The sequence below is a fragment of the Tamandua tetradactyla genome, chromosome 1 (genome assembly GCF_023851605.1).
Source record: "Tamandua tetradactyla isolate mTamTet1 chromosome 1, mTamTet1.pri, whole genome shotgun sequence".
In the NCBI taxonomy this organism is placed as follows: Eukaryota; Metazoa; Chordata; class Mammalia; order Pilosa; family Myrmecophagidae; genus Tamandua; species Tamandua tetradactyla.
The window spans coordinates 69,897,311-69,912,886 of NC_135327.1; the positions used below are offsets into that span (position 1 = coordinate 69,897,311).

At 41.6% G+C, this 15,576-nt stretch overlaps 1 protein-coding gene across 1 annotated transcript in view; it reads right to left on the reverse strand.

The window, feature by feature from the left end:
* PKD1L1 (polycystin 1 like 1, transient receptor potential channel interacting) overlaps positions 1–15,576 on the reverse strand; it is a 172,752-nt gene that overhangs the window by 34,852 nt on the left and 122,324 nt on the right. Inside the window, exons 35-38 of the mRNA XM_077157478.1 lie at positions 12,591–12,764; positions 10,435–10,554; positions 10,277–10,343; positions 801–936 (exon numbers count right to left, since the gene is read on the reverse strand). Coding sequence (XP_077013593.1) covers positions 801–936; positions 10,277–10,343; positions 10,435–10,554; positions 12,591–12,764 — 497 coding nt within the window. The remainder of the gene's footprint in view (positions 1–800; positions 937–10,276; positions 10,344–10,434; positions 10,555–12,590; positions 12,765–15,576) is intronic.

Genomic DNA, 15,576 nt, shown 5'->3' on the forward strand with positions numbered 1-15,576 from the left:
CCCTTTTTATAAATGGACAAACTGAGGCATGGAGAGGTTTTAAATAAGTTGCCCATCATCATATATTCAACACATACAATTGGGACAAAAGAAAGCAGGAAACTGAGTTTTTCAGTTCTGTGGTGACTCTTCATGTCTGATGAAGACGTGGGCCCAAGGGAGCCATGCTGAACTGGATCTGGGGTCAGCCTTTGACCCCTTGACCATGACCCCTATGGAGTCAGTCTACAGTGGGCAAGAGCTGCTCCAGGAACCAGAGTGAGGGGCAGCATATGCAGGGAGGCAGAATCTGAATCAATGAACTATGAATCCTGACACCTGTCTTCTGGTGCATGCTTTTTAAAATAACGTGAGATGATTAATGATAATTTCTATACTAGTACACCCCACTCAGAGCTGGCACCTTTTAGGAGCTCAAGAACTTCAGTATCTCCCTCCTTCCCTTCCACCTGCCTTCATTGTTTCCCTCCTCTCTACTTCTTTCCCTCTTTTCATTCCTTTCTCCCTTCTTCCTTTCCTCCTCCATCCCTCCCTTCCATTAATCCCTCATTCCCCCTTCTCTCCTATTACTACTCAGAAATCCAGACCAGATGGAGCTGTAGCCCCAGAACTGTCTGGGCCCAGTGGCATTTTGGCTTTGCATGGGAGTTGATTCATCCCCTGTGATCAATGGGGGAGAAACTAGCAATAGAGACTCTCATGCTTGCATTTTCTGAGTTTCCAGAAATGCATGAGTTTCCTTATAAATGATTGACTTCCAAACAAAGGGCTGGAGGATTTTGAAAAATCTTATGACTCACCTGTATCCTAGATATCCTGTCCCCAAACCACAGGCTATGGACACTATCCCACAGATGGCCCATGCCACCAAGCTGGACCAGGGTTGAAACAGCCTCTGCCATGGTGGAGCAGATCCTTCAAACCCACTTCTGTGTGCTGAGGGAAAATGAAACAAAAATAACAGTATGTGAATAAAGCTCTCCACTTTCATTGATGCAGGGATTCTGAATTTTATGCAGGTGGGGCTTTTCCCTCTTTTCCCATTTTTATCTTGATAGGAAACCCAAAGTTTCATGAACCCTCTGCCTTCTCCAGATATTCCTTGGATCTTGTGTTTCTACTGTTGTTTCCATGGTTTTATGATTCTATCGGATTTGTAATTTCCTCCAGAGGGAGCAGGGTCTACGTGGTGGACATGTGCCCTGAGTGGGCACCATCCTAGCCTGTCTCCTATGGTCATTCAAAGAGGAAAGTTGCTGTTTAAGTCAGTATTTTCTATCCAATTGATGCCACAGTCTGGGATTCTATATCTGGCAAACATTTTGTATTTGTCATTGCAGGTGAGGAGTGGAGAAGGAACAGAAAGGACGACAGTGGACTGGGGGAGGGAGGGATCTGCCTAAGGAGTAAGGAAAGGAATAAGGGAGCATATAGAGGGCTGTGTGCTTCTGCAGGGGAGGGCAGGTGGGTGGCAGCATCCCCTAGAGCACAGTACCTTCTCTGGATGCTTTCTTCCTGAATGCACCAAGAGACTCCCACATTGGAGACGATGAACCGATCTTCATTCCCACTCCAAATAACTAAGTAGTAGACCCTGTATCAGCAGGTTCTGCTAAGATTTGGATCAAGTCCTTACATGCCATTAGGGACATGAGTACATTTCAGACACATCATTCCCTCTCTATTAGGAGATTTCTCTAGTGCCACACACATAATCAGACAGTCATTCCCATCAGTGCTTTAGGCCTCCCACGGGAGTTGTATATTCTAAGGTGACAGCTCTTATAGGTGAATCCATCCTATGTAGCACACCTAGAGTCAGCTCTATTATCTGAGCTGAATTCCATGCTGTTGTAAAGCAACCAAACCCAAGTTTCAGCAGACTAGAGAGCTCTACCAGGAAGCTGGTATTACACCAACACAGAGACACTTGCTTAACAGCAAAGAAGGGAATTGGGCCTTGGCCAGGATGGTAGGGTAGAGCTGAGGCCTAATGGACCCACCTCTGCCACACTGGGTGGGTCTGGCCTGTGCCTTTGTACTTTCCAACTCTCTATCCTTGACCTGTATGCAGGTCTAGGCTTTGGGGCATGCATAGTCAGTCCGTATGACCAGGGTCTGACCCAGCTACTAGCCTGCCCTCTGATTCCCATCTGATGTTGAAGTCCCGTACTGAATGCTGCTCATGGGCCAGAGGTCCCATTCATTCATTGGAGTGTGTTTTGGGCCTGTGCCATATATTGAGTATGTTGCAACAGTGGGCCAAATCAGACACATCCTCCTCAGTCACCAGCAGGACCCTGCCAACCACTAGTCCACAGAGCAGCCTTCACTCTCAACCATTGGATCTAGGACTTGAGGACCTCTCTCCACCAGGAGCATGAGAAAACCATCTGCTCATATGGTCCAATACCCATGAGCCACCTCCGGGCCTTGAGCTTCCTGGGGAATCAGGTAAGATGACTGTCCCACCTGGACATTACTGGGAAGAAATTGGCTGCCTCTGGGGTCTGGGTGCCTGCAGTCAGTCCTCTAGGGAGGCAGATTCCTCTGCTCTGGTTTATTTCCCTGGTCCTGTCTAACTGCTGAGGTTTCAACACAACTGGAAGCTGATGACATTCTTTTAGTTTGTTTCACACAGAAATGCAAAGCTTAAAATTCCAAAAAATATTTTGGTTTTACTAAGCTAATTCTCTAAATAGTTTCCAAAAAATGTAAAGCTTCAAGTTTCAGAAAACTTTATGAAAATTTAAGATTCTATTACTGACTTTCAAACAGATATAGCTGGAGCCCCGCCCCAATCAAAATGGTACAGTGAGATGTAGACCCATGGCATATGATGATCAAACCGTTGCATGTAGAAGAAAAAGAGAGAATTCTGAAAGTCTAAAGAAGAAGCAACATGTCACATACAAGGGAGCCTCAATAAGATTAGGTACTGATTTCTCAATGGAAACTATGGAGGCAAGAAGGCAGTGAGATGACATATCTAAAGTGATAAAAGCAAAAAGGTGTGCTACAAAGGGTGGATTCACCTATAAGAGCTGTCACCTTAGAAAATACAACTCCCCTGGGAGGCCTAAAGCACTGAGTGGGAATGACTGTCTGATTATGTGTGTGGCACTAGAGAAATCTCCTAATAGAGAGGGAACGATGTGTCTGAAATGTACTCATGTCCCTAATGGCATGTAAGGACTTGATCCAAATCTTAGCAGAACCTGCTGATACAGGATCTACTGCTTAGTTATTTGGAGTGGGAATGAAGATTGGTTCATCATCTCCAATGTGGGAGTCTCTTGGTGCATTCAGGAAGAATGCACCAACCAAAGAATTCTTTATCTAGCAAAACTGTATTTCAAAAAAATGAGAGTGAGATTAAGACATTTCCAGTAAACAAAAATTGAGGGAGCTTGACACTAAACCATTCCTAAAAGAGATGTTAAAGAGAGTTCTGCAGGTTGAAGAGAAAGGGTAAGACTACAGATTGAAGCCACATGAATAAATAAAGATATCCACTGAGGATAACAAGATGGGTAAATATAAAAGCTAGGGCTACTGTATTTTTGGTTTGTAATTTTTATTTCCCACAGGATCTAAAAGACAAATGCATAAAATGTAATGATAAATCAGTGGGTTTTGAATCATAATAATTAAAAAAACATATAAGCTTTCACAATGTGACTCTGTGATTGTGAAAACCTTGTGTCTGATGCTCCTTTACCATATCAACAGATGAGTAGAACATATGAAATAAAAATAAATAATAGGGGGAACAAATGTTAAAATAAATTTAGTTTGAAACGCTAGTGATAAATGACAGTGAGGGGTAAGGGGTATGGTATGTATAATCTTTTTTTTCTTTCTGTTATAATTTTATTTCTTTTTCTAAATCAATGCAAATGTTCTAAGAAATGATGAATATGCAACTATGTGATGATATTGAGAATTGCTGATTGTATATGTAGAATGGAATGATATGTTAATATTTTTGTTTGTTGTTAATTTTTTTAAATTAATAAATAAAAAAAACTTTTAAAAAACCATATAATTTGTGACAAGAACTGCATAAAAGCGGGGAGGCAAAGGTGTATAGAAATGTAGTTTGTGTATACTATTGAAGTGAAGTTGGTATCAAAGCAAGGGAAATTGTTATAGATTTAGGATGTTAAATTTTATTCCCATGGTAACCACAAAGAAATATCAGAGAGTGTGCAAGCTCGTAGAGTCAGAAATTAGAATATAGTCTGTCAGGGCAGGTGATCTAGGGTAATGGGGAATTAATGCATCTTGGGTATGGGGTTTCTGGTTGGAGAGATGGGAAAGTTTTAATAATAGAAGGTGGTGAGGGTACCGCAATAATGTGAATGCAATTAATCCCATTGATGGGGTTTTTGGGAGTGGTTGAGATAAGAAAGTTTATGTTCTACATGGTCTCACAATTATAATAGGAAAGACAAAGCAACTAAAGAGAAAATGATAATTAAACGAAATGGATGTTCTTAGATGGGCTCTAGCAAGGGAGGAGAAAAGCCTCAAAGGGACATTATTGGGACATACGAAAAAATTGGAATATAGATTGTAAGTTTTATATCAATGTTAAATTTCTTGAACTTGTTAATTGTGCTTAGGTAGTTACAAAAGTGGATATTCTTGTTCTTAGGAAATATACATGGCAGTATTAAGTATTCAAGAAGCATAACGTATACAACCTACACTAAAGTGTTCAGAAAATGGATGCATAGATAGATAGATAGATAGACAGACAGACAGATGGAGAGAGATAAAATGATGTGGCAAATGTGGCAAAATGTTAAAATGGGTGGAGCTAGTATTTGGCTAATGCGGGGGGTGGGGGGTTGGTAAGTATATGTTGCAGTTTCCTGTATGGGTTTTGTATTATTTTCGTGACTATCCTATAACTTTGAAAGTATTTCAAAATAAAAAATTAAAGAGAGATATGGCCAATTTTATATAGGTATCTGCAGAAATTACTATGACTTTGGAACAAAGTTCAGTGTTGTAGTTTCAGCCAGGCCAGTGCTCTGGTTTTCAAAACTGATTAGAATATTTAGGAAGATTTGACCCAACCCCCCCACACACACACACACGTCCCCCCCTTCCCAGAAGCTGCAGGTTGATGCTGGACAGGGAAGGAGGAGAGCTGCGTATGGTACATCCATTCCAATACAACCTTGCAAGTGGCAAGGGGGGGGCTCATTCTTCTCTTTCCTTGCAGACTCATGGGGCTGAATTCCATAGGCTTCTCCCTCAGCAGGCCAATGGCCAGTGCCACTGCTGCCTGCCGCCTGGATCCAGCTACTGTCATTCCCAGAGAGAACGTTCAATGCATTGTGCTAGAAAAAAGTTAGGACAGTGTTAATGCAGCATGGATAGGATGTTACATAGAATATTTGCTGTCAATGGTGATGTGCTTTGTCAGCCGTTCCAGAAAGATGGGCCTGGCTCTGGCAGGGACCTTATTAATATCAGGCTTCTGATGAAGTCTGAGAAAGAGGGCCAGAAAGAGGAAGCCCACGTGGTACTAGTGGGCCACCTCCATCATAACCCACAGGGTTGGCTGGGCATCCTCGGGGGAAGGTTGGCAAGTGATTGCACATCTGTTCTTGGTGATGTACGACTTAGACATTGACAGAAGAGAGAATTCTGGCTGGAAGAAATTGCTTTAACAGAGACTCAAAAAGGAACTGGAGGGAAAAAAGTAATAAAACTGAAAAAAATTACAAAAACAAAGAAAAGGAATAAAGTGGAATCAGAGTAGCCAAAAGGTGGAAGTAGCCCAAATGTCCTTCAACAGTTGAATGGATAAACACAATGTGGTATATACATACAGTGGAACATTATTCAGCTCTGAAAAGGAATGAAGTTCTGATGCATGTAACAACATGGATGAACCTTAAAGACATGATGCTGAGTGAAATAAGCCAGACATAAGAACTCAAATATCGCATGATCATGCATATATGAAATACCTAGAATAAACAGGAGACAGATAGTAGATACTGGTTACCAGGAGTGTGCGGGGGTTGTAGGGAAGAGGGAAGGGAGAGGTATCACTTTAATGAGTGCAGAATTTACACTTGAGGTGATGAAAAGATTGGAGTAATGGACGTTGGTGATGGTAGCACAATATTGTGAATGTAATTAGTACCACTGAATTATGCATGAAAATGGTTAGAATGGGAAATTTTGAGCTGTATACATGCCACTACAATACAAAGTTTTTTTTTTAAAAAGTACTGGGAGAGGAAGTGATCCTGCTAGAGGATGGAGTGAGGATGGGGGATTTCTACCCCTTCTCTGGGACACATGGGTCACACTCTGATCTCCTCTTATAACTGACAAGCCACCTCAGATTTTGCCAGTTTTGGAGGGAGCTGTGTGTACAACATGGGCTGTGTGTTGGCAGTCTAAAACTGTTATTTACTGTCACCTTCTAGAAAATGGGAGATATGTGTGAGACTTCTCTTTCCCACTTAGAAATTTTTAGAGAGGCTGTTATATTACCTGATACTTGACAGTAAATTCTTAAACCGTGGGAAAAACTAGAATGGGACAGAGCACCATTAGGGAGTTTGGAGACCAAGGGATCTGCTCGTCACTCCTCAGGGAAAGTGGAGGAGAAGGGTGTTCTAGTTTGCTAGCTGCCGGAATGCAACACACCAGAGACAGATTGGCTTTTAATAAAAGGGGATTTTTTTTGTCAGTTCTTCAGAGGAAAGGCAGCTAACTTTCCACTGAGGTTCTTTCTTACGTGGAAGGCACAGGATGGTCTCTGCTGGTCTTCTCTCCAGGCCCCTGGGTTCCAACAACTTTCCCCGGGGTGACTTCTTTCTGCATCTCCAAAGGCCTGGGCTGAGCTGCGAGTGCTGAGATGAGGAATGCCGAGCTGCTTAGGCTGTGCTACGTTGCGTTCTCTCATTTAAGCACCAGCCAATTAAGTCAAAAGTCAGTCATTGCAGCAGACATGCCTCCTAGCTGACTGCAGATGTAATTAGCAGCAGATGAGGTTCACGTACCATTGGCTTAAGTCTGCAGCAACAAAACTAGGTATGTTCACCTGGCCAACTTGACAACTGAATCTAACTAACACATGTCCACCCCTTGTCAGCTTGGCAACTTCAAGCATCACCTTAAACAGGTGCAAAAAAAAAAAATTCTCTTCTTGCTGTGGACCTGTGAATCTCAAAACAAGTTATCTGATGCCAATATGCAAAGGTGTATAAACACAGGATCCATAGGGAGAAACTGGAAGGAAAACCTGCAGGCAAACACCATTGGATTTCAAAGTCTGAAAGTCATTTATCTGTCGGCTTTAGAAAGCGGCAATCCCACCCTTTCCGAGGGCCTATGCAGTGGCCCGCCTCTTTCCAAATCAACCTCGGGGAACATCGAGGAGACCACCTCTGGGCTCCACTCTCTCCAGGCATCAGGGCCACCCCTGGGCTCTGCCATTTCTGGGGCACACGCTCAACCCCTCCATGTGGTGGCAGCCAGGCTCTCCCAGTCCCACAAGGTGTGCTGTACCTTCTCCAAGGTCTGAGGCTGCACAACTCTTCCACTGCAACAAGATGAGAGGCTCATCCTCACCCTTCAGGGTAAACTCACCCTCTCCATGTATATGGGTGGGTCCACTCTCCTGGCCAAGGTTTCTTGGCTTCAGACTCGAGCTTCCATGGTCCTCACTCTGCAAACTCCGATCTCTCCCTTTTGTGTCCTCCTTTGTCAAGATCGGCAGTGGTTCCATTACACTAACAGTCTCTTCAAGCACTTTAGGACTTCTCCATCATTCTCTTCACAGTTCCTCCAAAATCTTCCCCTTAGCCATCCAAAACACTGTTCCAACATATCTGGTATTTGCAAACTGCAGCAGCACCCCACTCTCCGGTACCAACTCTGTTCTGGTTTGCTAGCTGCCAGAATGCATCACACCAGAAACGGATTGGCTTTTAATAAAAGGGGATTTATTTTGTCAGTTCTTCAGAGGAAAGGCAGCTAACTTTCCACTGAGGTTCTTTCTTACATGGAAGGCACAGGATGGTCTCTGCTGGTCTTCTCTCCAGGCCCCTGGGTTCCAACATCTTTCCCCGTGGTGACTTCTTTCTGCATCTCCACAGGCCTGGGCTGAGCTGTGAGTGCTGAGATGAGGAATGCTGAGCTGCTTAGGCTGTGCTACGTTGCGTTCTCTCATTTAAGCACCAGCCAATTAAGTTAAAAGTCAGTCATTGCAGCAGACATGCCTCCTAGCTGACTGCAGATGTAATTAGTAGCAGATGAGGTTCACATACCATTGGCTTAAGTCTGCAGCAACAAAACTAGGTATGCTCACCTGGCCAAGTTGACAACTGAATCTAACTAACACAAGGGGTAAGAACCGAGAGGGAGATGGCACTCAGACCCAGAGCTCAGGAAATGAGAGCCATGGAATTGGTGGAGAAGAAAGGCAGGGATTTGCAAAAACGAGTCATATGTGCTGTAACACTCCTCCACGTAGAAGAATTGTACTTAAACTTCATATATAAGTAACATACCAATGTGATGATGTGGTTGAGCCATTTAAAAATTTGTCCTTCCAATTACCTTGTGTTATAGGCCATGCCTGTTCCTGGAAGACATGGAATGGAGCTCACTCAACACTGGGAATGGTTTCTCCAAGATACCCTTCTTGTCGGGAAGGGCCAAAAGGTGTTGGCTGAGCAAACACCACCTGCTTGGCTGCCTCAGTGCCTGTCTGACCAGGACCTGTCAACCCCTCCTCTCTCCTCTGGCCCATCTTTTGATATTCCACAGAATAGACACATTTGGCTTTTCAAATCCTGTTGGGCTGCACCCCTTCTGGTTTCAGGCTTTAGCTGAGATTCATTCTCCCTGACCCTTTCCGGACAGCTGCTCTCTGAAACCCCATATCCTGTGTCCTGGCAAATAGCCTTCCCCTTCCCAGAGGACTCAACTTTGTTCTCTCGCTGTCACTGAGCACAGTGGGATGTTTGTAGATCTTTTCATCTCAACTTCAGCTTGTTTTATCCAGATCCAGACTACAGCTAAGGGAGGTCGCCAGACAAATCTAATTGTTAGAAGGTTAAACTGGATAATTAGCTACTATGCATAGGGGACTGAATCCTGTTCCCCCAAGGACATGTTCAAAACCTAACCCTCAGTCCTGTGGGTGTGGATCCATCTGTAAATTGGACCTTTGAATATCCTATTAAGATGAAGCCAAACTGAATGGGGATGGGCCTTAATTAAAAATGACTGGAGACCTTATATGCAGAAGACATTTGGACACAGAATTAGTAGTGAGAAGGATACAGAAGGAGACAGATGGCCACATGACAGATGCAAAGACTGAGCTACCAGCAGAAGGCTATAGACTCTGGAGGATGCAAGGCATACCAATACCTTGATATGGTATTTTTAGCCTCACAAACTGTGAGACAATAAATTCCTTTAAGTCAACAAGTCTGCGTGGTATTTGTTATAGCAGCCCTTATAACTAAGCCATCTATTTACCTTATATTCCTCCTGTGTATCTGGAATCCTTCTATAGGAATTAGGACCTGATAACAAAAAAGAAGTAAATGTATACCGTTGAGCTAGGGAATGGTTAAAGGTTATTTGGGATAGTGGTTGCTTCATGAAATAGTCCTCCCTCCTGACTCTGCCAGAAGGAAACTTTCTTAGAAAAAGGAAATGACTGGAACCAGGCCTTTTTAAAGTTCCTATCCTGGTTTGGGCTTGGAGGACCCTCACACACCTCCAAAGTTACCCCATGGAAACAGAGCATCTGGAAGTAAACATTTAACCAAAAAAGTAAAGAGAATCTTGAACAAATCGATAAACTTGACTACATTAAATTTTTTGCAGGTAGTAATCCAATTTCATTGCCCCGAGCAACTAGGAAAAACAGTACCCATTTGACAAAGCCCTAATTTTCTCAATGTGCAAGACTTTTTTTGCATATCAATAAGAAGGATATTAAAAGGATAATATAAACACAGACAAAGGAAATGAACAGATCAAAGAAAGCACAACAAAATGGCTTTTAAACATGAGATGCTGATCAACTTTACTCATAATAAGCAAAATGCAAATTAAAACTAAGAGACACAGTGGCTACCAGGTAGATCAGCCAGAAAAGATTAGCCATAATGGGAGAGTTTTTTTGACCCTCCCTTTTGACCCTCAGCATTTTCTGTTGTGCTGATTTAAAAATAAACAAACAAAAACCCATTTTGTAAGTGTTTTAATATACACTCACCCTGAGCTGCCTCCCTCTGCATTCCTGGGGTGCCCCAGGGCCCCACTGGGGAAGGCTGGGTGGCTTCCTACAAAAGAAGTACACAGGCCGTTCAGAGAGGGGCCCCCAGGGCGTGGCTGCCACTCAGAAGAGAGGGCTCTGCGGATGGCACACTGTACCTTGCTGAGCCTGAAGAGCAACGACAAAAGCAGGGCCCCTGGAGAGGCCAGGAAGGTGCACAGGAGACTCACTCTGAAGGGTCCCAGAGTGACATCAGTGGACCAAACACTCCATGGGAGCTGCAATCACCCAACAGCCAAGGTTAGAGCCTGCCAAAGCAAGTCTGCTTACAGTGCGTGATAATTTGGTAACCATATATTTTAACATGTATATTAAATTATAGATAATTTTATTCTGGCAAGATATCTATAACATAGAATTCACCATATTAACCATTTTTAAGTTTACAATTCTATAGCACTGATGCTATTTTCAATGCTGTGCAACCATCACCTACTGTCCATTTCTAAACATTTTTCATCACCTCAAACAGAAACTCTGTACTCATGAAACAATAACTCTCCATTCCCTCCTCGCCCCAGCCCCTGGTAACTTCTAATCTGCTTTCATTCTCCATGAGTTTGCTTCTTCTAAACATTCATATAAATGGAATCGTACAATATTTGCCCTTTTGTGCCTGACTTACTTCACTCAGCATAATGCATTCAACCATCCAAGTTGTAGCATATTTTAGAACTTCATTCATTTTTATGACTGAATAATATTCCATATATGTATACACCACATTTTGTTTATCCAGTCATCAGATGATGAACATTGGGTTGTTTCCAACCTTTGGGTATTGTGAATAATGCTCTGTGAACATTGGTGCAAAAACACCCAAGTCTCTGCCTTCAATTCTCTCAATCCCAATGGAATTGTGGGGTTATATGGTAATTCTATGTTTAATTTTTTTTTGGAACTTCCAAACTGCATTCTCACAGTGTCGGTAACATTTTACATTCCCACCAACAATGAATGAATGGTCTTATTTCTCCATGTGCTTTCCAATGAGGTAGTTCATAAGTTTAACCCCAGTATTATGACCGTATAACTCTATTAATTTACATGTGTTACTTTGTGCATTTGTGCATATCACCTTATGAATTACGTATGAAATTATGTACTCCTAAAGTATGTAGAAAGCAGGAAATAAAACAAAATGTCTGCGGCATCTGCTTGGCCTTGGTCACATCTGTAGACCCTGTCCCTGGTCACATCTGTAGACCCTGTCCCTGGTCACATCCGCAGACCCTGCCTCTGTTCATGTTCACAGAACAGGAGTCCTCGGCCCATGTCCCGTCTCAGACACAAGAAATTCCAAACCTTTCCAGTGTTTTCCACCCATTCCCATGGTAACTCCTGCCTTGCTTACTAACCTATATAATCAGGCATAAAAGGGCAAATATTCGAATGGGAGTCCTCTGAGACTGCTGGCAATAAAAGTTTTGTCCACTTCTCAGAGGCTCTGGTGCTTTCTTGGGTATCGTTTGGAGTTTACCACTGCTACACCAACACTTGTTATTTTCCATTTTTCTGATAATTGTCATCCTAGTGGGTGAAGTGCTACAAATACATCTGATGTGCATGCATACAATATATTTAATAAAAGTTCTCTCTCCCTTAATCCTTGACCTACCATCCCAGGGGTGAAAAAAAAAAAATCACCAAAAGTAGTTATTTCAGGTTTCCTCCTATAGAAATCCTCTGAGATTGAATGAATATTTGCTGAATACCCGTGTTACACCAGGTACCAAGCTCAGTGTCCTCCACGGGTTTACCTAATTTAATCCTTACTACAGTGAAAAACGCAGGAATTAATGTCCACAGTGGATCAGTGAGAAGAGGGATGTGGCCACTGGCTCCAGGATCACAGAACCTGTCACTGTCAGATGAGAAGGCTGAGCTTTAGCGTCCTGACCACTGGCCTGGTTCTTTTCCCAGGGGTATACTGCTCTGTTCTTGACAGTTGATATTTCTTTATCATCTTTTTACAAATGCTATGCACATATTATTCTCCTTTTGAAAAATCTTAGTACACTCCTGAAAATATAGTGCCATGAGATCAAGGGACCATGCCTGGTAATGAGTCATCGGATTGACCCTGGAGACAGCTGCTTCGTTCAAACCTGCATTATCGTGTTCTAGAGTCTCACTGAGCCTGATGGGGAAGGCCCTGTGGACGGCCATGCGCTTGTCATAATAAACACACTTACAGTTTTCCCTGCAGATCTGGGATGCAAAAGCACTTGAAGGAAAACATGATGCCTCGCACCTGTACTTGTTCCATGGCTGTGAGCAAGGCAGTGAGACACGAGTACGCACACAGCAAGGAAAAGGAGACTGTGAGTCGTGGGGTGTGCAGATAGCGGCTGTGGGAGGGCCGGCTGTACACAGAGATCCAGATGTGGACATCTTCCAGATACTCCGTGAACTTCGAATACAAAAGCTACAACAGAAACCATTGAGAGAAGTGTTTACTGACATGGGACATTTATAACAACAGAGTAAAATCCAAATAGATAGGCAGTAATTTCCTGAAAGTAGACCCTAAATATGCCATTGAAACATTTCTTGTCACTTCATTATAGTCCTATTCCCTATCCACTGTGTGCTGAATGCTGGGTGCAGGCAAACACCTGCAGTCAACACTCCAACCCTTTGCAGCTGGGCTCTGTCCTCCCCAGACTCATCTCTAGCCGGGCCCTCTAAATCACTGGCCTTCAGTTTGGTAGCCTCTGAACATTTGCACATACAGTTCCTTCCACTGAGAATGTCCTTCCAGACCCATCTGACTCTCAAATACCTTCCCATTCTACTCAAAGTGGACTTCTCTCTAGAGCCTTTGCCTCCTAATCTCACTTGCAGAATCCATCATATCTCTCATTTATGTTCCTAAGAGATTTTTTTAAACCTCCATTTCCAGCACTTTCCCCAGCAACACAGTTAATGTTTACTGAGTTCTGTATCATCAGCCTGCACAGTATCTGCCACCAGTGAGTGAGCTAAGTTTTAAAAGCTGTAATCCAATTCAAATAATGCTTGGTGTGCCATATTCTAGGAAAAAAAAGAACAGTGCGTAGAACTGATATTATGCAGTATAAGCAGAATATAGGTGCAAATACCAGCAAAGCAGTTTTAACATAATGACAATAATATCTTTTCTATATTAATTGATTGGCCAGCAGATGATTCGTAAGGCATAGACATTGTGCTTATATATTAGTAAATTAGTTAAGTATGGGCTTTTCACAAAGAGTTCTGAAGCAAAAATAGTTTGAGAATATACAATGTGCTTCTCTTATTTTTAACTATATTTAACCACCTAAATGGTCATGCTTACATAGAAATAATTGTCTAAGGAAAGTCCTAGTTGAATTGGTCCTTCAGTTTTAGGTGCTGAAGAATTTCCATATGGCTGATTGAAAATTCTGCTTCAGATTCATTCATTCGACTTCTACTTATGAAATTATCAGGGTCAGGCCTGAAAATGTCCAAGGGGCAAATGTGGCACTCCATACACAGCAGTTTGACAGAATCCATGGGAAAGAAAGAACATGGCAAGAGCTAGTAAAAGTGGGGAAACCATCAACACTAATTGATACATTATTACTGTTTGAGGCAGCCTAAAATGTCTCACTCATCAGAAACATCAAGTTGTATACATAAAAGTATTTCTTACAGCATTTTCAATAATGGAAATAAATGAGGAAAAATAGTTTAATAGGTGGATATTTAAGCAAAGAATTTTGCTCAGTGGACCTAAAACAATGTTTTGTTTTTTTTTAAAGAAAATGTATAAAAAATTTACTTTAAAATATTAAATGAGAAAATGCAAAATGGTCAAGAATGATTATTATAACTGCTGAAAATATGTTAGCATATGAGGAAAAATGAGAAGGGAACATGCAAAAATGAAACCTTTCATAGTGGGCTTGTGAGGTTATAGGGGATTTTTTGGTGTTTTTACAGTCTCAATTCCTGTCACTGATCATGTCTGTATTGTTATCTTGGTTGTTCAAGATATACACTGTGGACTTAAAGAGTCTTTAATTAGGGACACCGAGGACATCACAGACCACCAGCAAGTATAAATTTAATGAATGCTATTATAGTTACAATTAAAAGTAGAAAACATTACTGCAATTATTAATCATTGGTCAAGGCAATTCATCCATGCTTGGATGGTAATTTAATGAATGCATCATTTATGGTATTGATTGCTTAATAATTAACTAAGCTGAAATAATACACATAACTTTAAAAAACTTAAAATAGGAACAAATTAAAATTTTAGACATAAACCCTCACATCTATGGCCAATTGATTTTTGATAAGGGTGTCAACTCCACTGAATGGGGACAGAATAGCATCTTCAATAAATGGTGCTTGGAAAACTGGATCTCAAAAGAATGAAGATGGATCGCTCTCTCACACTATAAACAAAAAATCAACTCAAAATGGATCAAACATCTTAATTAAAAGCCAAACCTATAAAACTGCTAGAAGAAAACATAGGGAAGCATCTTCAGGACACTGTACTAGACAATGGTTTCTTAGCTTTTACATCAGAAGCATGAACAACAAAAGAAAAATAGATAAATGGGACTTAATCAAAATTAAAAACTTTTGTGCATCAAAGGGCTTTATGCTGAAAGGAAACAGACAGCCTACAAAGTGGGAGAAAATATTTGGAAACCACATATCCAATAAGAGTCTGATATCCAGAACAGATAAAGGGTTCCTACAACTCAACAACAAAAAGACAAACAACCCAATTAAAATATGGGCAAAGTCTTGAAAAGACATTCTCCAAAGAAGATACACAAATGGTCAATAAGCACATGAAAAGATGTGCACCATCATTTGCCATCAGAAAAATGCAAATCAAAACTACAATGAGATTCCATTTCATACTCACTAGAATGGCCACTATTAAAAACACAGAGGTTAACAAGTATTGGAGAGGATATGGAAAAATAGGAACATTCACTTATTGCTGGTGGGAACGTAAAATGATACAGCCACTGTAGAAAACAGTTTGGCAATTCCTTAGAAACTTAAGTATAGAATCATTACATGACCCAGAAATCCCACTACTAGGTATATACTCAAAAGAATTAAAAGCAGGAACTTGAACAGATATTTGCACACCAATATTTATAGTGGCATTATTCACCATAGCAAAAAGATGGAAACAACCCCAGTGTCCATCAACAGATAAATAAACAAAATGTGGTTGTGCTGGTTTGAAAGGATTT